The following is a 24,927-nucleotide window of genomic DNA, read 5'->3' as shown; positions in this document are numbered from 1 at the left end:
CTCACAGTTCTGGAGCCTGGAAGTCGAGATAAAGGTTGCCAGCACGGTCGGTTTCTGGTGAGAACTCTCTTCCTGGCTTGGGGATGGCCGTCTCCTTGCTGCGCCCTCACAGGGGGGAGACAGAGGAAGAAAGGGAGAGATGGGGGGCCAACGACAGAGAGAGAGAGAGGGAGAGAGAGAGAGGAAAAGTGGGGGGGAGAGAGCGAGCATGGTGCGCAAACTCTCATATTCTTCTTATAAGGGCAAAATCCCCATCACGAGGGCCCCACTCTCATAACCTGAATTTAACCCTCCTTGGGGTTCGGGCTTCAACATATGAATTTTGAGGGGACACAACATTCAGTCCACAGTAGCATGCAAAGACAGTTTTAGGAATATTATTATGACAGAGCAGTGTAGCTGAGAAGTTGCTGTGTTGAGAATCATAAGGTTTGTCCAGCAGGTAAACCTCTATGACTGGGCTGACTAGTTGCCTGCCCGCTGGGGCAGCCGGGCGGTTTGCTGCGGCGACAGCCCCCTCGCTCAGCCGCGCGGCTCAGCCGGCTTCATGTCCCCTCTGCCTGGCCCGCAGCAGTCCGCAGGCAGCCTCTCGGCCCCGGCCTTGCCGGCTCCCGTGCCAGGGAGGAGCACACTTAGGGTCGCAAACTGGTAATGAGCTCTCCAGACTGGAAGTGATTCACTCCACTTCTGCCAGCGTTCGCTGGTCAGAATTCGTCAGAAGGCGGAGACGTGGAACTGGTGGCAGGCAGCGTGAGTGCTTTCCCATGCGCTGTCCTGACTCAGTCATCTGAGAGGTCACAGTCTTCCTGCAAATATCGCTAGAATAACTTACATAGGGGGTTTAAAGTTTTTTTTAATAGAGAAAACTCTGTTAACATGATAGTGTTGTTTGTTGTTTCCACTGTCATTTTTAATACTATGTCTGATCTTATTTTAGGAGGCTCTTAACATCACATTGGATCACAAATGCAAAATTTTCCAGGCTTTAAATGGAGCTGTAGGTATGCTTCCAAATCCTGAACTGCTCGCATATACAAATGGATGCCTGTCTTTCCAACTGTCTGCCCTTTGAAATATCTATTTTGGAGCTATGACTAAGGTTTACTGTGTAGATATTGCAACTTTTAAAAAATACTGGACTTGATCTTACTGACACAGTTAAATACATTCAGTTAAAATCACCACCTAAGACTGATGCAAAAAAGATAAGCTTCTAGCCTTAGGTAACTTAGAATTTAGCATCTCCCCGTCTGGGACTATAGATGTATTTTTAAATTGACACCTACTGTTACACATTTTCATTATAAGCTCTCTGAAGTGTGAATTACTCAGGAATGGTAGAGCATGAGAGTATTTCCACCTACCTGAAAGATACCTGGTACCAGGGCACATTCACTGTGGAGAGTGTGTGAGTGTGTGTGTGTGTTTTCCTAAGTAGACATATGTGTCGATGAAATACATTGATACATTAAAATTAATTAATCAACATGTTAAATCAACATACATTAATTCATTAACACATTATACTTAAACTTACATTGCAATTCATACAGTTCTTCAAGGCAGGACATAGAGTAACAGGATTCTCAGAACGGAAAGAATTTTGTTTGGAGTGCTCAGGAAATGTGAGGGAAGGAACCCGAAAACAAACAAAAGTACCTCTCTGTTCCCATCTGACGCATATATTCCCGGAACTTACATTAAGCCTGATCTTTTTTCGTTGCTTTTTTGTTGAATTTATTGCGATAACACTGGTTAACAAAATTATACAGGTTCAGGTGCACAGTTCCACAGCACACCATCTGTACACTGTAGTGTGTGATCACCACCCCAAGTAAGTCTTCCATCACCACTCATCCCCCGACACCCTTCCCCACCTCCTCACCCCAACCCCCACCCACCCGGCAGTCACCACACTGTTGTCCATGTCCATGAGGTTTTCTTCTCTCCTTTTTGTCTTTTTTTGCACAATCCCTCCACCTTCCCACACCCCCAACACCTGTCAGCTTGCTCTCTATGTCTGTCTCTATTTTGCTTGTTTAGTTCATTTTGTTCATTAGAGTCCACATATGAGTGAGATCATCTGGTACTTGTCTTTCTCTGCCTGGCTTATTTCACTCGGCATAATGTTCCCCAGGTCCCTCTATGCTGTCTCAAAGGGTAAGAGTTCCTTCTTTTTTATAGCTGCATAGTATGCCATTGTGTAAATGTACCACAGCTTGCTTTGTTGTTGTTAATCCTCAGCAGAGGATATTTTTTCCATTGCTTTTCAGAGAGAGTGGAAGGGAGAGAGAGAGAGAAACACTGACACATCCACTGGTTGCTTCCCACATGTGCCCCAACTGTGGGGGCGTGGAGCAAACCCACAACCCAGATATGTGCCCTTGACTGGGAATCGAACCCGCAGCCCTTAGGGGCGTGGGCTGATGCTCTAACCACTGCGCAGCACTGGCCAGGGCTGTACCACAGCTTTTTTATCTATTTGTCTACTGATGGGCTCTTGAGCTGCTTCCAAATCTTGGCTCTTGTAAATCACACGGCTCTGAACATAGGGGCACATGTATTCTTTCAAATTAGTGTTTCAGGTTTCTTTGGATACATTCTCAGAAGTGGAATTGCTGGGTCATAAGGCAGTTCCATTTCTGATGTTTTGAGGAACCTCCATACCATTCCACAGTAAGCCTGATTTTCAAGAACTGGAAACACTAACAATCTTGGCCAATTGTAGAAACCTTGCTAATTATGCCTGGCAGTTCTGTTTGCCATACGTATATTATTATCTTCATAATAACCTTGAAAGGCAGGCAAGGATCCCATTTTACAGATGAATAAATTGAGACAATAATTTAACTTTTCTAGGATCATATCACTATCAAGAGGCAGAGGCAGAGGCAGGATTGCAAAGATGCCCTCCTTCTGCCAGACGCCTCAGTGGCTCAGCACCCCAGTCTGCTGGTGCCAGGCTGGAGTATGTGAGGTGCTCAGAATCTGATTCTGTGCCACTTGGGTATCTGCTGACTTGGAGTAGGCCAAGTTACTAAAAGTGTAGTAGCACCTGATAGCATCCATGAGCAATTTTATAACAAGAACAAGTGTATATAAATAAACACTCACATTTTAAATTACTGAAGCCTGTTTTTCTTATTAACTCAGATGAAGTTGTTTTGAAATTTGAAAATGGCAAAGCCAGAGCTAAGAATGTATTTTATGAAACATTACCAGTGGCAATTAATGGAAACGGACCCACCAAGGTGAGTCACCAGTTACTTTTCTCTGTTTTCTTATGTTTTGGAGGTAGACTATGGAGCAATATGTAGAATATCTTCTTTTTTAATATCTTTAAGAGGCTTTATCTTGATGTCAACAATTTACTGGCTTTCTTTTACACAGTGTATTATCTGGTTTCATTCAGATTAGCTGATGCCTTTTTCTCAGCAGAGTGATAACTTCTTACTCTATTTGTAACACATTTCATTTTAGTGCTTAATAATAACAGCTAGCTGGAGAGTGGGCCAGGTTTCCTTCATATGGGGTATCCTCTCCTAATAGGAATTGTTGAGGTTGTTAAGGAATCATTTGTTTCACTTGAGTTGCCATTTTTAAAGTAACAACTCTGCTAAGGTTGAGGTGTAACTGGAAGCCCAGAATGCTCCCTCTTGCACTTACTTTCTACCTGGGTTATAGTTGGCAAACATAACTTGACTAATGACATTTTGGATGCTTTTCAAGTATATATAGTTGAGCTTGCTGGAAATGTAATTGCCTGCAAATTTAGAGGTAAGTTGGTACAGTTTGTGTTGCTGATACCCAGTGTGTACATGTATACACCCCGAATATGTATTTAATATGCTTCAACCAATGTTCTGAGATACTGAGTCGGCTGGTTTACTCAAGTACCTGGGAAAGAGATTAACAGATAGATCTGCACTGTGGGAAGCCAAGATGGGGAGACGTGTGCTGCTTCAGAGAAGTGAGTAGTCTGAATTACAATAGAAGCTGTATGCATGGGAAGAAATTCAAGAGAAAACCCATATTGGCAGCGTTTCCAACATAAAAATGGAAGTAGACTCCCTTTCTCGTCTAGTGGATCTTCCTACCTTTTCACCCCATTCCCGCTCTCCTGCAAAGCCGGCTCCCATCTCTATCTTGCGTCAATTTCCGCAGCATCTTAAAGACCTGAAATCTTTTCCATCCTCTGAACAAAACGAAACTGAGCCAACACTGACTGTAACACCCTCTCCAGTCCACGTTGCCTTCCAGCTGCCTGTCTTTTCCCCGCATCACAGCCAAGCTGCTGCTTTAAAGTCGAGGGGACTGGCTGCCACCACTCCCTTTCCCGCCCCAGCAGGACCCCTGCCTGTCCAGGTCCCGTGGGCTGTGATGTCCTTGCTGAATAGGAAACACTCGCCTGCCCTGCTTTTACTGCACCCGAAGATAACTTTCACAGTGTTGATCCCATTTGGTCCTAATTTAAATATTCTTTCCCTTTGTTTCCACAATGCTCTGCTGGTTTGTCTGTGAGTTTTCTAGCCTTTCCTCTTCGATCTCTCTCTTTTTTTCTTATTTTACTGTATATTTAAAATCTACCCCTTTGTGTGTGGAGGGGGTGGGTTTGGGGAAGGGTCCTGTCCTCTAGTTAGGTGTTCCTCATACCCATCTGAGGCACCCTTCTTTTCTCTCTACACACATTCTTGGGTAATTTGCTTCATTCCCACATCAGCAACTCCTCTCTCAAGGCTGATGATTTTCAGACCCTGAACTCCAGGTCTGAATACCCAGTTGGTAGATTTATTTGTGTGTTCTAGGAGACCCAGAGCTCAGGAACTTAAGCTCTGCCTCCTGTTCCATCCAAATGGTTAACCAGAACCTGGGTTTTATTTTAGTGTAGTTGCTTCCCACCCCCAATCCAGGAGCCGTCCTTTCTAACTCCTGCGTGTGGTGGTTGATCCAGTTTTCTCAGTGCCAATGGCAACTTCCTTAGTTCAGGCCTCCTGCCACCTTCCACCAGTAGCAGCCTCTTGCCCGTAGCCTGGAACCTGGAATGTTCTGCTGGAGTAGAAACGTGATCACATTACTCACCTGTGCAGTGCCCTCCATGGATTTGGGTACGAAGTTCCAAATTCTCAATTTGTCTCAGAAGGTTCTTTTAAAATTTTGCTCCTGTTTAGTGATCACCCATGTACTGTCCCATACCTACTCCTGACAGAACAGATACTCACACACACATTTCTCATAGTGAAGCATTCTCTCGCCCAGCTCCTGCCACATGGAATTACTTTGAACTTCACAAAAGTTTCCTGTCTCCCCTGTAGGTCTTTGTACACACATGTCACTCATTCTGGAATCCTCTGCCCCCAGTGCCCAATCCTGTACCCACCTACTAAGTCTGGTTCACCTTTTAGGTGTCACCTTAGTCTTTACTCCTGTGTGTACTTTTAGAGTATCTGGACCTTGGCCCATCAAGTACATTCCACACACTGGACAGTGACAGAATTGCCCTGTTTTTCAGCCTGACTTGCTGGGCCTCCAGCCCAGGAATTAGGCTAGAGGCCTAATCTGTCCATCACATCTGTCCCTTGCACTCTTTGTCTCCCTGGGGTTCAGCTTATGCGTAGCCTACATTAGTCTTTCGATAAATGGAATTTGAATGTCAGAGTCTATCCAATGTAATGATCTAGTATTATTCTTGGGAGTGGTAAGACAATTTTTTTTTTCTGGCAAGACAGAATACTTGCGAAATTGCTGTGGGTCACCATACCTGTCTCGAGGCAAATTTGACAAATGGACAGGTTTTGTCTCGGAAGCCCTTTGCAGCGTGCGTATGTGTGTTAGCTCGTGTGTGTGCGCAGTGTCTCTGTTTGCCCTCTGTCTGATCCCTTGGTGCCCATTAGCAGGGGCTTGTGCAGCAGACATGGGCTGAGTGCTCTTAGTGTGATGAGGAATTCCTTATGAATCCCCAGGCTAATCTGACTGGAGTTTTACAAAGTGACTATAGGATTTCTCACAAGAAAAGGTCACTGATCCTTAATCATTTAGAGAGACCTGTGTGGACTAAGAAATTCTAAGATTTCTGGGGAGCACTCTCAGTTTGGGCTGTTACTCTTGCTGGCATATTTTCTCTGACATGATCCTAGCCAGTCTCTCTTCCTGTGATTTTAATTCGCAACAAAAAATGAAGTTCTTTTATTATTTGGTGTAATATAAAAATTTGAGAAAAGATTATATAAAAAAGCATTCAACTAATGCTAATACTTTAGTTAAAAATATTATGTTAAAATTCACTAGAGGTACATGAATATATCACACATTCCCAGGCTAACAGGGAAAGAAAGTAGATTACTCTTCAGATATAAACTTTCTTTAAAGCAATCATAAAAGGTGAAAGGATTTTTATGAGTTATGTGAATTAATTTTAGTTACTATTTTGTTTAATGGGGGAAGTGTGTAATGTCAGTGGTTTTGTGCCATAACATTGAACTCAATAAATCCTAAGCCTTCTGTTCCAGGACCCACTGTGCCTGAAACAGTGCACAGCACCAAACCCTGTGTATGCTGTGTTTTTTCCTACATACACACATACACTATTTCACTTCCAGAAGCACTTACAGCTTTTCTTCGTCACATACAAATGACCAGCATCACTCCTTTTGCATTTCAGGGCCATTATTAAATAAAATAAGGATTACATGAACACAGTCACTGTGATACCACAGCAGCTGATCTCATAACTGAGAAGGCTACTAAATGACTAACTTCTAAGTGACTTAACAGGTGTGGAGCGTATACAGGGTTTTTGTTTTTTTATCTTTATTGTTGAAAGTATTATAGATTTCCCCCTTTTTTTCCCCTGTTGACCCCCTCCACCCCACTCCTGCCCCCTCTGCAGGCCTTTACCACACTGTTATCTGTGTCCATGGGTTATGCATAGATGAATATAAGTTCTCTGGTTAATCTCTTTCCTGCTTACCCCCCACCCCCCACCAGAGATTCATCAGTTTGTTGCATGCTTCAGTGTCTCGGGTCTATTTTGTTCATCAGTTTATTTTGTTCATTAGATTCCACATATAAGTGCAATACCTGTCTTTCTCTGACTGGCTTATTTCACTTAGCCTAATACTCTCCAGGTCCCTCCATGCTGTCTTAAATGGTAAGAGAACCTTTTTCACAGCTGCCTAGTATTCCATGGTGTGAATGTCCCACAGCTTTTTTGTCCACTCATCTGCTGACAAGCACTTGGGCTGTTTCCAGATCTTAGCTATTGTAAATTGCACTGTTATAAACATAGGGGTACATATACTCTTTCTGATTGGTGTTTCTGGCTTCTTAGGACATATTCCTAGAAGTGGGATCACTGGGTCAAATTGCAGTTCAATTTCTAATTTTTCAAGGAAACTCCACACTGTTTTTCATAATGGTTGTACCTCGTATACAGGTTTGATACCTGGACGAAGGGATGATTCACATCCTAGGCAGGAGCAAGCCAGATGGTGTGAGATTTTATAATGCTACTCAGAACAATGTACAATTTAAAACTTATGAGTTGTTTATTTCTGGAATTTTTCTTTTACTATTTCAGATTGAGGTTGACCAGGGTAACTGAAGCCCCTGAAAGTTAAACCATGGGTAAGGGGGGACTACTGTATACATATAATCTGTAAATGATAAATTATAGTGTGTTTATAGACCAAAGTATATAAAAATGAGGTAATTTCTTACTTAGTTACTTTCTCTAAATCTCATGCTATTATTAGGAAGAACAATTTAAAAATAATTTTAAAAATAACTTACAATCCCCCTAACCTCCCATATTGTTTTCATTCATGACTGTTTTCAGTTTTATGTCCTTTCAGTAAACATCTATGAGCATTCATATTTTCATTTGTTTTCATAATGATTTATAAACAAATTTATGCATTTTTTTAACTTTATTTTTATTGTTGCCACTATTACAGATGTCCCCATTCCCCCCCTTTGCCCACCTCCACCCAGCCCCTGGCCCCCTTCCCTCTGGCCATCACCACACTGTTGTCTGTGATTATGGATTACACATATATGTTCTTTGACTAATCGGTTCGCCTTTCATCCATTTTGTGTTTATAAATTAGCATTTTATTTGAAATATATAGTGTACCAAAAACATGTATACACACTTAATAACTGATAGCTCAATTGATATTTTTCTCTTTTCAGATTTAACCCATTGGCATTAATAATTATTCAAAGTATGTATACATTTTTGTGGGACATGCCATTTCTGTATTCTACTTAATTTTTTTACTTGTCTAGATAAAACCTAATATAAATCAGTTTTTCGAAAGAAACTATGATTGCTGGTTTAAAGCTTTACTTTTTCTTCTTGAAGCTCATTTATTGTTAGTAACACATCATAAGATGCTTTTAAAAAAGTTTTTATTTTTTATTATTTATTTTTAAATATGTCTTTATTGATTTCAGAGAGAGGAAGGGAGAGGGGGAGAGAGAGAGAGAAACATCAATGATGAGAGTCTTGGATCCACTGCCTCCTGCTCACCCCCTACTGGGGATCGAGCCCGCAACCCGGGCCTGTGCCCTGACCGGGAATTGAACTGAGCTCTCCTGGATCCTAGGTCGATGCTCAACTGCTGAGTCACACCGACTGGCCACTTTTTTTTTTTAAAACAGAAGTTGTTTGATTGTTTAATGAGGCCATTTCAGCCTGCTTTTCTTTTTTTTCCCCACAATGATTTTTTTTGGACAACTTTTATGAGAGTTTATGAGCCAAACTGATGACATAGGCCAAGAAGCAAGATTTCACATGCTCTTAAGGTGTTTATTTTAATCCAAATGGGAGAAGATATTTGCAAACAACAGCTCCAACAAGGGCTTAATATCCAGAATATATAAAGAACTCATATATATAACTCAACACCAAACAGTCAATTAAAAAAGGGGCAGAGAACACGTCTCCCAAGAAGACATACAAGTGGCCAACAGATGTTTGTAAAGGTGATGCTCAACTTCACTAGCTGTTAGGGAAATGCACATCAAAACTTCAGTGAGATCCCACCTCACACCTGTTAGAGTGGCTGTGATCAACAAGACAGGCAATGACAGGTGGTGGAGAGGCTGTGGAGAGAAGGGGGCCCTCAGTCACCGCTGCTGGGAATGTAGCCAGGTATAGTCACTATGGAAAGGAGTACGGAGGCTCCTCAAAAAATTAAATTTTGGGGGGTATCTGCCCCCAAAACTCAAAAACATGTATTCACAAAGATACATGCACCGCTGTGTTCACTGCAGCATTTTTCATGGTGGCAGCAGCGAAGTGTTCTTCCATAGATGATTGGATAAAGGTGCGGTCCATGTATATGATGGAATCCTACTCAGCCATAAGAAAAGATGAAATACCTGACCTTTTCTTTTAAATATAAGGTAATCATTATGAAAGTGGTGGCATTTTTATACAAGTAGGAGTTTAATAGCACGAGATCAGGTCACCTAATTTGTGCATGAAAAAAGTCATTTCTGAATCTAATTTGACTTGCAATAAAAATTTAATTTTTTACATAAAAACCACCAGGCCTTGGTTACTATGACCTTGAATCATTGAATGATTTGGGAAAAAAAAGAAAAGATGTGGTTGGAAAAGTTTCTTTTCCAATGAAATGACACAATACTTGGAAACATCTTGATATTGTGAAAGGACCAGGAAAGCTCTGCCACCTAGGAGCTGGGGCCGCCCAGAGCAGCCTGACTCCATAAACAGTTTCCTGCACTTTTCAAGGCTGCCAGCGTAAATGTCTGCAGTGTTCAATGACAAAAACAGATGTGACTGGAAGGCCGGGGTGGTGGGTGACCTCCTCCTCTGTGGTGAGAAATCCAAGAGGGAGGTTTCCAGTCAGAAGTCATGGTTTTAAAAATACCTTAATTATCTATTAAAATAAATTGAGGTAGAAAGTTATGAAATAAACTTTTAATTTTGAGAACTAAAAGTAATGCCTTTTATGCTCAGACCTGTTAAAAAATATTTGTCATTTTCATATTCACATGGGGATTCTAATAGACTGATTAGTAATTCATGAAATAAATATTTAATTTTTTTATGAGATTTCTGAGGTGAGAGAAGGACCAGTCTTTACATATAGATGGGAATTTTAGATATGGCCAGCTACTTGGGGGATTTATTTTCTTCCTTTAAAAAACATTCTTCCCTGGGATGTTTTAAACAAAGCTATATACTTCTCACTAGCTGCTTAAAAAAATCTCTTTTGTAAATAATACTAAATAACTTATTTTCAAATGAATCATTTTATTTCCTAACTTCAAAACCATAATTTTGTATAGAACATGAATGATTGTTTACATCTAATTTGACAACAGCAAACATTTTTTTTGTCATAGAGACGCATTAAAGTGACCATGTTCACCCCTGAGGTGTCACTGACTAATGCCATAACCGCGTCTCCTGCCTCGCAGTTTGCTTCCTCAAGTAGCGTAGTTTGTAGAAATGTCAAGGAGTCGTTGCTGCTCATGTCCTCGGCCTGTAGTATGGAACACAGATTTGCCCGTTGTAATTGATTCTGTGCTTGTTTTAACAACATTTTTAAGTTTCATTACAACAGAGATATTTGGATGGGATCTCAGATATCTTAGAGGATTTTTGTAGAATGGTATTGGACTAATGCCTCCATTGTTCCATGCCTTAAGATCTTTTTTAGGGCCTTCGGGAGCTAGGGAAATTTACTAGGCACTTTCCTGCGTTTTTGCCCATCGTATTTACTGGGTAGACACCTGTTTCTTTGGAGCCCCCCTCCCCCTTCTGGTGAAGAGTCGGTGATAGAAGCGCAGCGAGGATTCGGTTGCTTCCTGTCAACAGTGACAGAGTCACAGCCCCAGTTAGTTTGCTGCGGCTTCGCTGCCTTGAAGTGAAATAATTGGTTTGTGAAAAGAAACAATAAAAAAATAAAAATCTGCAGATGTCCATACCACCATAGGTATTAATACTGCAGTAGAAAGTGTAGTCATTTTTTTTTTAAGTAAATTGGCAGAATTTTCCCTGAGATATTTAAATCTAGGGATGGGGAAGATTTGTTCGAGGGCTGAGAACATACCTTAGAGGGTTCCTCTCCTTTCTCCATCCACCGTCTCTCACTCGCTGCCTCATCCAGAACACACACGGGGACGCAGCTTGCACAGAGTAAAGGGACGCTGGTGGGTGCCTGGGGACAGGAGGCACACGGGCGTGCTCCCGGGGACCTCAGGGCTGGGTGGGAGCGGCGCTGCGCTTTAGTTGGAGGATGTGTGGGGTGGCTGTAATTCAGAGCTTATTCTAGATCTATTTTAATCTGCAAGCGGTAATCGAGTTTATACAGTATTTGTTTTGTGTGGTGATGGTTGGTAAGAGGTCACACTGCCACTAACCCATTCACTGTAGATGTCGGTGCTGGTCCTTTAAACATTTATCTTATTACTAATTTACTCTTGGGGTGACTGCTTTTATTTAGTGGTGTTTTTCTAATAGGTCTCATTAGCCCAATTAAAACTGTGTGTTTCCTTGTTTGACATATTTCTTTAATTGTATCTCTTATGTAATGAAATTAAATGACCTAAATGATTTATCATGCATTTTTTGGCATTTCTAGAGAAAGTTTGACCTGCTTTATGATTCATTGTCTGGAGATGGGTCATTCAGTGTGTACCTCTAACTGATAAATATTAGTTGAATTATTAAAAAAATGTACCCAGTTACATGTACCTGTTACATGGAACAAAAGTACATTGAGAGGAGAGGATTACCTTTTTTAATACAGCTCTACTTCATTTACTAGGTTCTCCTGAACTATTTTGGAAACTATGTGCCTAATGCATGGACACAAGATAGTGGCTGCACTCTTTGTGAATTGGATACAATTGACTTGTCCACAGTAAATGTGAGTGGAATTGACTGTGTGAAATGTAATAAAACAGGCATTGTTATGAAATACAGTGATTTATAAAAAATGTGAGGGGCACATTACTGTATAGTTTTGAGAATATAGTGTTGATAAATAATGGATTTATAAAGCTAAAAAATGATTCAGATAATTGTAGGATTTGTGTATATCTGAACTGTTTTTGAAAGCAAAACCAGCTAATGATTGACACCAATAAAAGGTGCTTGGCTGTTAATATTGAGTAGCTCACTGTGATTGGGTGTTCTTGTTTTAGTTTAGTCTGCTAACTTGGTAAAGCATTGAGGAAAAAATGGTCACAGTGCTTCAGCATTTTTATTGACTAATTTTATCTGTGCTTGATTTCAAATTTGATTTAAAAGTAATATGTTGTTATATAACTAAGGACCATTTTAAGTATTTTACACATAGTAACTCATTTAAACTTCATAAAATTTTTCAGTAGATAATATTATTGACTGAGTTTTATGATGAGAAAACTGAGGTATATGCACAGGTTAAGTAACTTGCTTAAGGTCATATGACTGGGTTGGAGGTAGGATTTGACTTGTGGCAGTCTGCCTGCAGATCCTATATTCTTCATCACTGTGCGGTTTTGCCTGGATGTCATGTACGTTACATATGCCAGGCACAGTGCTACTTATATATACAGGCTGGGGCAAAAGTAGGTTTACAGTGGTTTGTATGGAGAACAATACAGTAATTGATAATAATAATACAAGAATAAACTTTGTTTCACATACAACTGTAAACCTACTTTTGCCCCACCGTGTGTATATTTTATAGAGAATTATACTATAGTTTATCATTTGTACTTTGAGGGTAAATTAACAATGGGAAATATTAATTATTATTTATAAAACATTTTTAACAATTCTGTTAACCAGAGCAGTTTTAGGATATTCTTATTTATTTATTATTTTTATTTTCTTTGATCTTCACCAGAGGATATTTTTTCCATTACTTTTCATAGAGAGTGGAAGGGGGAGAGAGAGAAACATCGATGTGAGAGAGACACAGCTATTGGTTGCCTCCCACACACGGGGATCGAGTGTGCAACCGAGGTACATGCCTTTGGAACTCGAACCCGGACCCTTCAGCCCGAGGTCTGACACTCTAACCAGTTAGCAAAACCACCTAGGGTGGATATATATTTTTTTAAATATGTTTTTATTGATTTTAGAGGGAGAGGAAGGGAGTGAGAGAGAGAGAAACATCGATGTGAGAAATAGCTGTCGGCTGCCTCCTGTGGCCACTGCACCTGGGCCTGGGCCCTGACCGGGAATCAAACCTGCGGTCTAGGAATTTGCCCTCACAGGGGATGGGACCTGCAGCCTCTGATGCACAGGATGAGGCCCGCTGACTGGCCAGCGCCAGTTCTGAGATATTCTATAGTAACAGTTTTCTTCCAAAAAATTGCTCTTGTAACTTGGAAGTCTATTATGTGTATGGATGCACGGATGATTTTGGTTATTAAGGCTGACTCCTTCCTTCACCATAAGTTCGTTGAGTATCTACAGAACACCAGATAAGTAGAAATAATAGGCAAATTAAAATTCCCTATAACTCCTGGGCCAATGCAAATACAAAACACCCTCAGTGTAAAACATTAAATTTCCTGAAATAAAAATAGTTTCTCTTCTTGTCATTACCTGAAAGGAGCGTAAAAAGTCACTCATGCATATTTAGGAGCTTTTTATTTAAAAAGTTTGCGTCGAGTCACTTTCGTATTTCAAATTAAATTTATTGGGATGACATTGGTTAATAAGATCATATATGTTTCAAGTGTAGAATCCCACGATACATGATCTGTATATTGCACTGTGCGCCCACCACCCTGAGTCCAATCTTCTTCCGTCCCCATATATCAGGCCCCCTTCACCCCCACCCCTTCCCTCTGGCAGCCACCACACTGCTGTTTGTGTCCATGAGTTTTGGTTTTATGTCCCACATGCGAGTGAAATCACCTGGTTCTTAGCTTTTTCTGACTTAATTCACTTAGCATGATATTCTCAAGATCCATCCGTGTTGTGCAAACGGCAGTGCTTCACCCTTCCTTGCGGCTGAGGACTGCATTCCATCGTATCTGCGCCTGACCCTGAGATGAGTCAGAGCGTACCTGCCGCTCGGGGAAAACATGCTGCAGCTCGTAGGTTTGCCCGTAATGTGCACTGCAACTTGACACTCACCGAGGAGCTTTTTACATAGAGCCCTGTTTTCTTGAAAATAAGAATTTTTAGCCAGTGTCTCAAATAACAAACTGAATGTTTCCTATCTGGAAAGAATGCCAGAGTATTTCTGAATGAAGCTGCATCATGACAATGTTTAAAAATTTATCCTGATCTTTTTTGCAGAAAGTAGTTCTGTCTCCTGGAGGGAGAGGTAATAATTTTTTTTTTTTTTAAATCCTCACCCGAGGATATTTTTTCCATTGCTTTTCAGAGAGAGAGAGAGTGAGAGAGAGAGAGAGAGAGGGAGAGAGAGAGAAACATCGATGTGAGAGAGACACATGGATTGGTTGCCTCCCGCATGTGCCCCAGCCAGACTGGGGATTGAGCCTGCAAGCGAGGTACCTGCTCTTAACCAGGAATCAAACCTAAGACCCTTCAGTCCACAGGCCGGTGCTCTAACACTGAGCCAGACTGGCTAGGGTGAGAGTTAATTATTTTTATCTGTTTGGTTTCATTTATATAAACTTCCTGGTGTAAAAATAGAAAAACATTTATTTAAAATTTTTTTGGTTTGCATATGGGAGTAAATCATTTAATTCTTAGGCGATTTTGTCTTACAGCCTGTTAAAATATACTAGAAAGGAAAACCATTCTATTAGGCAAAATTAGTTTCTTATATGTTTTATATATGTAGTTATTATGCAATAGATATAAAATTAAAATTATACGGGTACTTAAGATCTCAGTTCTACCATATTTTTGGATTGGGCCATAGGCAGGTTTCTTTATACGTAAAAGTAATAGTCACTATCTCAGAGGGTTGTAGGAGGCTTATATGAAATTATTACATGTAATGATATTTTATGTGTTTACATTTTATACATGTATGCATTTAAAAAAAAAAAGCCTTTATTGATTTCAGAGAGAGGAAGGGAGAGGGAGAGAGAGAGGGGGAGAAACATCAATGATGAGAGAGCCATTGATCAGCTGCCTACCTGGGATCGAGCCCGCAACCTGGGCATGTGCCCTGACCGGGAATTGAACCATGATCTCCTGGGTCCTAGGTCGATGCTCAATTGCTGAGCCATGCCTGGCAGGGCCCCCAACCATTTGTAAATTTTCAAGCCAGGAACTTTCATCCCTTTTTCTAAATGTTGGTTATCACAAGGACTGATAAGTATAATGGATATTTCAGAAGTTGGTATACAAAAACTATTCCATAAAACATACCCTGGCCTGGCTGGGCGTGGCTCAGCGGTTGAGCGTCGACCTAGGATCCAGGTGATCAGGGTTCGATTCCCGGTCAGGGCACATGCCCACGTTGTGGGCTTGATCAATGACTCTCTCATCATTGATGTTTCTGTCTCTCTCTCTCTCTCCTTTCCTCTCTCTGAAATCAATAAAGATATATTTAAAAAAAAAACATACCCTGAACGTACAAGAAAATATATAAAATAGATACAAGATAAATGTATTAGTGAAAGAAAATAGCTTTCCTATTTATAATATAATAATGAAGCAAAATAGTATTTTGTTTTTATATAATGAAGCAAAATAGTACTTCATTTCCTATATAGGAAATATATATGAAAGTAGATTTATGTAATAAAATTAGATTAAAAGAGATATTCAAGAATAGAAATAAAGTCTCAGGACCTCTGTAATTGCTTTATTTGAGCTACAAATTAACCACTGAACTTGTAAGCCATGGAAACAAGAGGCGAAACAATTAGCATTCTGGTTTCTTAGATGAAGCTGTACCAATAGATGCAGATCTGAAAGAAGCATCTTTATGGACTACCACAAAGGAACTGTTGAATTGTAGAGTAGTTACACGCATGTAATAAATATGATAGTGAATTTCCTCTTCACACCTCATTCTTAATGCCAAGATGTAGAGTAAAACCAATCACTTTGGTGGGGTCTACAAAACTATTTCAAGTGTTAGAGAATTGCCATTGGACCACTCAAGTGTAGCAGATTACATTGAATTGATATTCTAGCATATTTGGTGTTCTGAGTAAGACTTGAGTAGAATTTAAAGTAAAACCACACTAATGATAATTTTTTCTTATGTTTGCTGTAAAACAAAGGTCTATCCAAATGTTACAATAGGCGTTTTTATTGAGCAACCAACCCCTTTCCTACCTCGATTTCTGGACCTTTTGTTGACACTGGATTACCCAAAAGAAGCACTTAAAGTCTTCATTCATAACAAAGTAAGTATTGGAGTCATGAATATTTTATGTAAAATGTATTTTTGATTATCTTTGGAACTATTTGTTATTATCTCTGTGTGTGAAAAATCCACTGGGTAAAGTAAGTAGGGGATTTTGGGAATAATTACTGCCCTGACTTTTTAAGTCCTAAGGATAAGAGTCTAGAAATAGTATCATAATATTGGGATAAGCCTCATGAAACTCACAACAAATTTTGTAGATCAAGATGGTTGAATATCATCCAGTTCCTATGGCTCAACTTAATATATAATAAAGAGATGTGGAAGGGCCTCAGGTTCCTTTGCCTCTGGGTTGGTTCTGGCACTTTCTTTTATAGAACCTGTCATTGAATTGTTTGCAGCTTATGGTGACTCCATAGCATTAGAACTTGAAGTATCTTGCAGATAGAGGATTGTTTTGATTACTCGCACAATGACACTCTCTTCCCCAAAGGACTGGATATTATCATTTCCTTTAGAAATATTCAGAGCCTCCCAAACACCTCTCACATATAATCTGAACTTAAGGACATTTTTTTTCAATACTTTTCCATACTTGCCTGTTTCCTGTTGAAACTGTTGGTATTTAGCATCATATAGAAAAACTCAATAGCTGGGAAGTTTGCTATTTTTTCTCTTCTGTCCTCCTACTTTTTGTTTACCGCTGTTCTTTCTTCACAGTGTACATGTCAGCTAATCATTTGCCTTTTCCAGAGAATATTTTGCACTTACAGAAAACCAGCTAAAAATAAGTTTAAAAGGGTGTCTCTGAGTATTTGCTCTGGAAAATGTGTCATGAATATACTCACATTAAGGCCTTTTGCTTTATATATGGAGTGGGGCAAAAGTAAGTAGGTTTGCAGTTGTGAGTACGTGAGACACAGAGTTTATTCTTGTATTATTATTTATTAGTTATTGTATTATTTTCCAAATGAACAACTGTAAGCCTACTTTTGCCCCACCCTACATAGACTTTAATTTATACCTTCCTTCCTTTTGTAGGACCTAAAACTTCTTGCTGGCAGGAGTTCTTACATTTATTTATTTATTTTTAAATATATCTTTATTGATTTCAGAGAGAGGAAAGGACAGACAGAAATATCAGTGATGAGAGAGTCACTGGGGATGGAGCCTGCAGCCCGGGCCTGTGCCCTGACCGGGAATCAAACCTTGATTCCTGGATCCTAGGTCGACGCTCAACCGCTGAGCCACGCCCTGCTGGGCTATCTTCTTTTATTTAAAATTAACTCTATGTAGCTTTTATGTGACAAGTAATTTTAACAAGCTGTGAGCTTTTAAATACTTAATGAGATTTGATTCATACAAAGCTCTGAAATGTTCCAGTGAGGGAGATGTCATCTTACCACAGTTTTAGCATAGTTTAATGAAACTAATTTGATTTCTTTATATTGATAGTATTCCCATCAATACAATTTTGTTAAACACTGTTTTTGTAAAACCACAATTTTATATGTGACCGTTATTTTTTTCCTCTGGCTTCACAGAATATTGAAATATTTATTTCTTAAAGTGATTATTTATAACTTAGATTAACATCTACTAGACTTAATATGCATTTTGAATGGAAGTTTTACACTACATGTCTAACATTCTCAGGCCATAAGCCATTTCCACACCATTTGCCCCACTCCCAGTTAGAAACACTTCATAGTACCCAGGATTTAAATATTTATGCAAGCACCTGTCTAGGAGTAAATGTTAAAATAATATTGTGATACCTTCTCTTCAAAAAATATTGGTATGTATTTGTTTTAGCTTCTGTATGTGACAGGTGATATTTAAATGAAACATGCTTGACTTGGTTATCACTTTGTCTGTAACTGAGTGAATATGTGCATTGTGGAATTCACCACTTTGAATATGAATCCTTCAGTCATCTTGTCTTATTTCCTCACTAATTTTCTATTTTTTAAATATGTTACAGGAAGTTTATCATGAAAAGGACATCAAGATATTTTTTGATAAAGCTAAACATGAAATCAGCACTATCAAAATAGTAGGACCAGAAGAAAATCTAAGTCAAGCCGAAGCTAGAAACATGGGAATGTATGTTTTAATATGTTTAAATTAAACAATTTCTACTAAAGAAACTTAAGAAACAATGACTTTAAAAAAAAATTAGTACCCTGAACTTGGATGTCTCAATTATGTGTGTGCACGTGTGTGTTTGTGCACAGGGTGTGAGCACCCTCTACTGTTAGACTCCATCTGTGCTTGTGTGTAAAGGGCATGGAAGTTATTGCATTTTTCTCTTAATGGCTAAGAGACCACATTTTTAGTCAAACTCTTAATTGAACTACAGATCAAGATTTAAAAAATACTCAGACAAATGTATAGTATGACTTATGTAAGCAGTGATTTACATGTTTACTGTCTGAAGGTTGTGTGTGGTAAAAATGAGTGTTTTAGACCAAGGGGAAAAAGGGTTTTCCTATATTCTAGCTACCTACTGGCCTAGAAAATATGTTAACAGAAGATATATTTTAGATCCTTTGTTTAGCCCTTTTAATACTTCAAACAGATTACTAAAAAAAATTCTGTTAATAGTAAAGACAACCTTTTATTCAGTAAGTGTTAATTGAGTGTTCGAGGCAGTGGGTAGTAGCTGCTGATTAAAGAGCAGGTGAGTCACGGTGACTTCATGTTCTGGGCTCAGTGTGACGGACATGGCCTCGTATAGGGGAAGGGGTATATGGAAAACAGGCCTCAGAAAAACCAAACTAAGGTTCTCACTAATGGTTCCATAGCTTGTTCATTGGAGTATCCTTGGGTCCATAGGCAAAACTTATTTTTTAAAATTATTTGTACAAATTTAACTACTGCCTGGTGTAAGGGTTTGATAATTGCTCAGAAATAAATGTGGTGTGGAGATACACACTGACAATACCTGCGAGTGATAACTGGGAGCCCAGAAAGAAAGGACCCCAGATGCAGAACCATAGTACTGGGAAGAATTTCATGTATCACAGAGGATTCATTCCATGGTGTCCTGATAGAACACCTCAGACTACCAAGGAAAGCTTCCGTCACAGTCAGTGTCCCTGGTGAGAAGCAGGGGAGTAACAAACAGCCTTAGAAAGGATCCAATGAAGTAAGTTTCAAAAAGTTTTAATACCTAGGAGTCATTGACCTCTATCTCCAAGATTGACTAAAAACTGAGTGGTGGATATACAATATTTCTAATATTTCACACTGTGTGTGTTTGTGTGCATGCCCATGCATGTGCAAAAACATTTTAATTTTTTTGAAAAAAATATTGTTGTACACTGGGGCAAATTATTTTTGCCTATTAGAGAAGATTAGCTCTAAATTCTAAACTGCCATTCTGACTGGTTGTTTTATGTCCTAAAGTATTTACTGGCTGAAAACATATTTTACCTGGCCTACATTTTTAGTGTTGATCTATCTGTGAACATCTGTGTTGATAAATTGACCATTCTGAAACTCAATATTTATCCTTTTGGTTATTGCCTTACTATTTTTATTAGAAAACTATGTTAGAGAAACTTTATTTTACATGTCAAATTTATATTAACATTTTTCAACAGCAAGTATATTATTTTTCTAATTCTTATTTTTTCATTTATTTTTCAATGCCAGGAATTTTTGCCGTCAGGATGACAGCTGTGATTATTACTTTAGTGTGGATGCAGATGTTGTTTTGACAAATCCAAGGACTTTAAAAATTTTGATTGAACAAAACAGGTACTATATAAAATTCAGTGAGAGTTTATTTTGAAAATGATGATCATTTCTTCGTCGGTGGGACACACTGTAATGGAATCTGTGGAAGGTTTGCAGATTGAGGGAATTCACACTAACTTATTTTCTGCACCTTACAAACTTTCAATTCTAATTAGTTTTCTTTTAAGGTAGTCAAATAGAAAAGAACCTGGTAAAATTTAGAAGTTTTTATTATTACAGTCACAAACATGATGTTTGTCAATGATGTTTGTCCTATTTTTCTGTTTAAAAATAGGTGAAATTATGATATATCTGATACCAGTAAAATTTGGAATTTGTAAATTTTCTGTAGATATTTTTAAAGTAGAATTTCATAAAACTTTTGACCTAAAAACATATTGTACACAGAGTTGTAGAATTTGAAATTTCAGAGATATAAATTATTTGACACCATCTATACCAGCTCATAATGATATTAAGTCTTCACTTATTAATACTACTGCTACCACTAATAGTATTATGAATACTTGTACTAATAGCCCACGTTTGTTGTTGTTCTTGTTAATCTTCACCGGGGGATATTTTTTCCAGTGATTTTTAGAGAGAGTGGAAGGGAGAGAGGGAGAGAGAGAGAGAAACATCGATGTGAGAGAGACACATCGACTGACTGCCTCCCGCACGCGGCCTGACCAGGGCTGGGGATCAAACCTGCGCTGAGGTAGGTGCCCTTGACCAGGAATTGAACCCTCGGCCCCTCAGTGTGCAGGCCCACACTCTAACCACTGATCCACGCTGCTCAGGGCAATAGCCCACCTTTAATGAGTGCTTATTAAGTGCCAGCATGTTTACATATATTAACACAATTATTATAACAGTAAGAATGGTTAGCAGTCAGATGTTAGTTACTGTTTTTATTTTGCCAAGTAAAGCAGATGAGAGATCTATTATGCTTGACTCTCCTACCCTGGAGCGTTGTGGGAGACTGGCCTGTTGTGGAATAGGCTTTTTATGAGAGTAGCTGGTCCATAAGCTTCTCTTGGAGGAGTTTTGTGAGCTTTTCTTAAAAATTATGAGATACCACTACAGTGCACAATACTTTAGAAGTAATTCTAGAGGAGCTTCAGATTTTGTGACCTTATTTGGAAAATGTTGACACATTGTAAATTAGATTTCCCTAAGAAGAAGTGTGACATGTTTTGGATTTGTAATGAGCTTTCCTCAGAGGGACTGTTTCCTGGTAGGTGGTTAGAGCCCTCTGGCCATTGTCTTCCCTCTTGTTTTCAAAATTAGTTCAAGGCCCGAAAAATGTTCCATGTTGCCATGTTGCCTGGAACATTTTTTATTTATTTATAAATAAATAACCCATTTTATTTATTTATTTATTAAATATATGTTTTTTGTTGATTTCAGAGAGAGGAAGGGAGAGAGAGAGGAACATCTGTGATGAGAGAGTCATTGATCGGCCGCCTCCTGCACGCCCCCTACGGGGAACAGAGCCCGAAGCCCCGGCATGTGCCCTGACTGAGAATCGAGCCAGGACCTCCTGGTTCATAGGTCAGTGCTCAACCACTGAGCCACACCATTCGGGCAGCACAACATTTTTAAAAGTTGTAAAAAAATGGAAACATAACTTTAAAGTAATTCAGGACTTAACTTTAGGAAAACTGGCCTATTTACAAATATGTTAGCCCATCATTCATTTTTTTTATTCAACAGATATTTATTGGACACCTTAATGCACCCAGGACTATTATGTCTCTCTAATAACAGTGATGGTATTTGATTTTATATAGTATAGTTTCTGAAACACTTAAATAGTTAAGTTAGTTTCACTCTTTTGGACATAAGAAAGGGACTTTCAGAAGTCCTTTTTGTACTTTCATTCACATTTTGTTACTCTTTTTAAGAAATGGGTGGGTGGGTGGGGAGAGATTAACTAAAGAATTTATATGCATATCTGCAAACCCAGGGACACGGAGGAAAGTGCAGTGAAGGCCTGGGGGGTGCGGGGTGGAGGGCCAATGAGGATACAAAGGGGGGGCGTCTGTAGTACTTTCAACAACAGAAACATTCAAAACAAAAGAAATACCATTGACGATCACCTAAGAAAAAGTGTTGGGAAGCAATTTCTCTATTTTAGTTTTTTGGACTAACTACATGTGTGTTGAATGAACTTTAATGTTTTTGTGTCGTGCTGAGTTCAGGACACATAATTCTGTGGTCATTAAAAAACAGTAGTTACCTGGACTTTTTTCTTTGTCTTTAGAAAGATCATCGCTCCTCTTGTAACTCGCCACGGAAAGCTGTGGTCCAACTTCTGGGGAGCTCTGAGTCCTGATGGGTACTATGCTCGATCTGAAGATTATGTGGATATTGTTCAAGGGAATAGAGTGTAAGTCACTTAATTTAATCTTTTAATGTAAAATACCATGAGCTAGGATGGGGACTTGTTAATACTACTTGGATTTTTTTTTTTTTTTTTACTATTTATCTTTTTTCTTTATGTTTAATGGAAACTTGAAAACCTGAGGATGACTTGGGATCCTGAAATATTAGTGTAAATGAGTATTTTACAAAAAATGTTTTCACAATTCTAAATCTTCCAAGGAACAAACTGTTGTGTGAAATACTAAGAGACAATATATGGTTACCATAAGTAGCAATCTTATAAGTGATTATTAGAAGAATACTATTCTTTAGTTAAAATTTTGGAATGCAAGTTTAGTTTAGCTAATTTATTTAGTGGCCAGGATGAAGATTGTTGTGATAGCTTTTAAAACTTATGAATGAACAAACAAAAACAATACTCTGAATCAAAACCTTCCAACATTTTCTGTTGCAAGTGTTTTCTGTGTAAAATACTCTACTTTAAATATCAATTTCTTCACTAATATCTGAATTCAGTTTTCTAGAATTTGAAAAGAATGTACTTGTTACAAAGTGTGTGCATGATTGATATTTATTTCTGAGACCACAGTTGATATTTTTTAAACTAAAAAATAATCACAATTGAAATAGCATTTTTTTGCTAAGGTAACATTACAGAAGACTGTCATTCTTTTTCCATACAGACAGTGGACCTGAGTGACTGAGATGTTAAGTGCTTTGCCTGTTTTTCTGAAATACGTCAGCCCAATTAAAATGGGAAAGCATTCTTTCATGACTAAAATATGTGCCCTTAAATTTAGAAAAAAACCCACACACGTCTTGTCCAACATTTGATTAGTAAAAAGATGTTTTGTTTGTGAAAATAGTAATTTATGTGAAAGTAGTAATAGGAAATTTGAGTGACATAAAAATGATAAAGGCTTTTGTTAGCTGCAATTAAAAAGCAGATAGCTGAGAAAGCACTATTAAGATTGTATTCTGTTATTTCAAAGTACTTACTGTCTCTGGGATTATTTGTATAGACCATATGCCTGATGTGTCCGTGGGTATAGTAGAAATCAGGGTTCACAGAAGTAGAATAGAGTTTGTGTTTTATTTACGTTGCTGTAGACGCTGGTGATTTTCTGTCCAACCTCCTGTCATTGTGTAAAGTGTGAGAGTTAGGGAAAGGTGGAGCCCTGGCCGGTGTGGCTCAGTGGTAGAGCATCGGCCGGTGCACTGAAGGGTCTTGGGTTCAGTTCTTCATCCAGGGCACATACCTGGGTTGCAGGTTCAGTCCCCGGCTCTGGTCAGGGCACATGCAGGAGGCAACCAATCGTGTGTGTGTGTGTGTGTGTGTGTGTGTGTGTGTCTCTCTGCCCCCTTCCACTCTCTCTACAAAAAACAACAACAATAATCAATGGAAAAAAATATCCTCAAGTGAGGATTAACAACAGCAAAAAGAAAGAATAAGGTAGAGGTTTTTGGTCTAGTTAATACAAGAATATATGTCATGTACAAAAACTACACGAAGGAAAGACCTTATGACATATTTGTGTGTGTGTTTTCTTTCAAAACTGGAACACTGCACGTTGCCAGTGAATAATTTCTGAATTCAGATGACAATATATATTTTTTATGACCATTTTATCTCAAGGCTTATCTAGTAAGACAAAATATCATGTTCTTTTTACTATGTACATTTTCTTTGGTCAAGGTTCTCTGAAGGCAGCAGGCATGTGTATCCTTCTTATACTGTTCTTGTGAAGTGAGCCATGGTCAGAGTGAGGCGATGGGTCTCTGGGAAGGACAAAGGACAAAATAAGGCACCTCCCGTGTTCTTCGGGCTGTATTCCTTCATATCTTCTCTTTTAAACAAGAATTTGAGATGGCGTAATGAATTTTAAGATAATATATTTTAGTATAATTTTAGGCTCTATTCAGCAGTGTGCTGGTGAATGTCTGACAGCCCGTTCTTGGGGTTGGAGGATGTTCTGGTTTGCAGTGCTTACCAATATCTGTGGTGTAAATACTTCTACTACGACTGATTTCAAGTTTCTAATGGGAAGTCATTGAGCATAGACCTGGGAAGTGAAGTTAGTCAGCTCAGGGGAGCCAGCGTGAACTAGCGCTAGCAAACCAGTTGGATGTCATTATTTTTTTCTATCAAACTGCTTAATCTTTGTTGTTGTTGTTGTTAATACTCAGCCGAGGATATATTTTCTATTCACCTTTAGAGAGAGGGAGAGAGAGGGAGAGAGGGAGAGAGAGAGAGGGAGAAACAAACAACAACATGAAAGAGACACATGGATTGGTTGCCTCCTGCATGAGCCTCCGATCGAGACAGGGATCAAACCTGCAACCCAGGTACATGCCCTTGACCGGGAATTGAATCCGTGACCCTTCTGTGCGAGGGCCAATGCTCTAACCACTGAGCAACACCAGCCATGGCCAAACTGCTTAATTTTAAATGGAAACACCTTCTGTACAACAGAATATTATACTCTAACTGTAACAACTAAGTTGAGGTGTGACAGCC

General features: G+C 39.0%; 1 protein-coding gene across 2 annotated transcripts in view; it reads left to right on the top strand.

The window, feature by feature from the left end:
• Nucleotides 1-24,927, top strand: part of PLOD2 (procollagen-lysine,2-oxoglutarate 5-dioxygenase 2) — a 104,805-nt gene that overhangs the window by 64,307 nt on the left and 15,571 nt on the right. For both annotated transcript variants that reach the window (XM_087818067.1, XM_087818066.1), the window contains exons 6-12: nt 938-1,001; nt 3,154-3,251; nt 11,805-11,906; nt 16,192-16,317; nt 18,262-18,383; nt 19,938-20,042; nt 22,288-22,413. In XM_087818067.1, the coding sequence (XP_087674193.1) occupies nt 938-1,001; nt 3,154-3,251; nt 11,805-11,906; nt 16,192-16,317; nt 18,262-18,383; nt 19,938-20,042; nt 22,288-22,413 (743 nt within the window). The remainder of the gene's footprint in view (nt 1-937; nt 1,002-3,153; nt 3,252-11,804; nt 11,907-16,191; nt 16,318-18,261; nt 18,384-19,937; nt 20,043-22,287; nt 22,414-24,927) is intronic.

Source organism: Miniopterus natalensis, chromosome 6 (genome assembly GCF_054644295.1).
Source record: "Miniopterus natalensis isolate mMinNat1 chromosome 6, mMinNat1.hap1, whole genome shotgun sequence".
Lineage (NCBI taxonomy): Eukaryota > Metazoa > Chordata > Mammalia > Chiroptera > Miniopteridae > Miniopterus > Miniopterus natalensis.
This window is presented reverse-complemented; position numbering and strand designations above follow the sequence as displayed.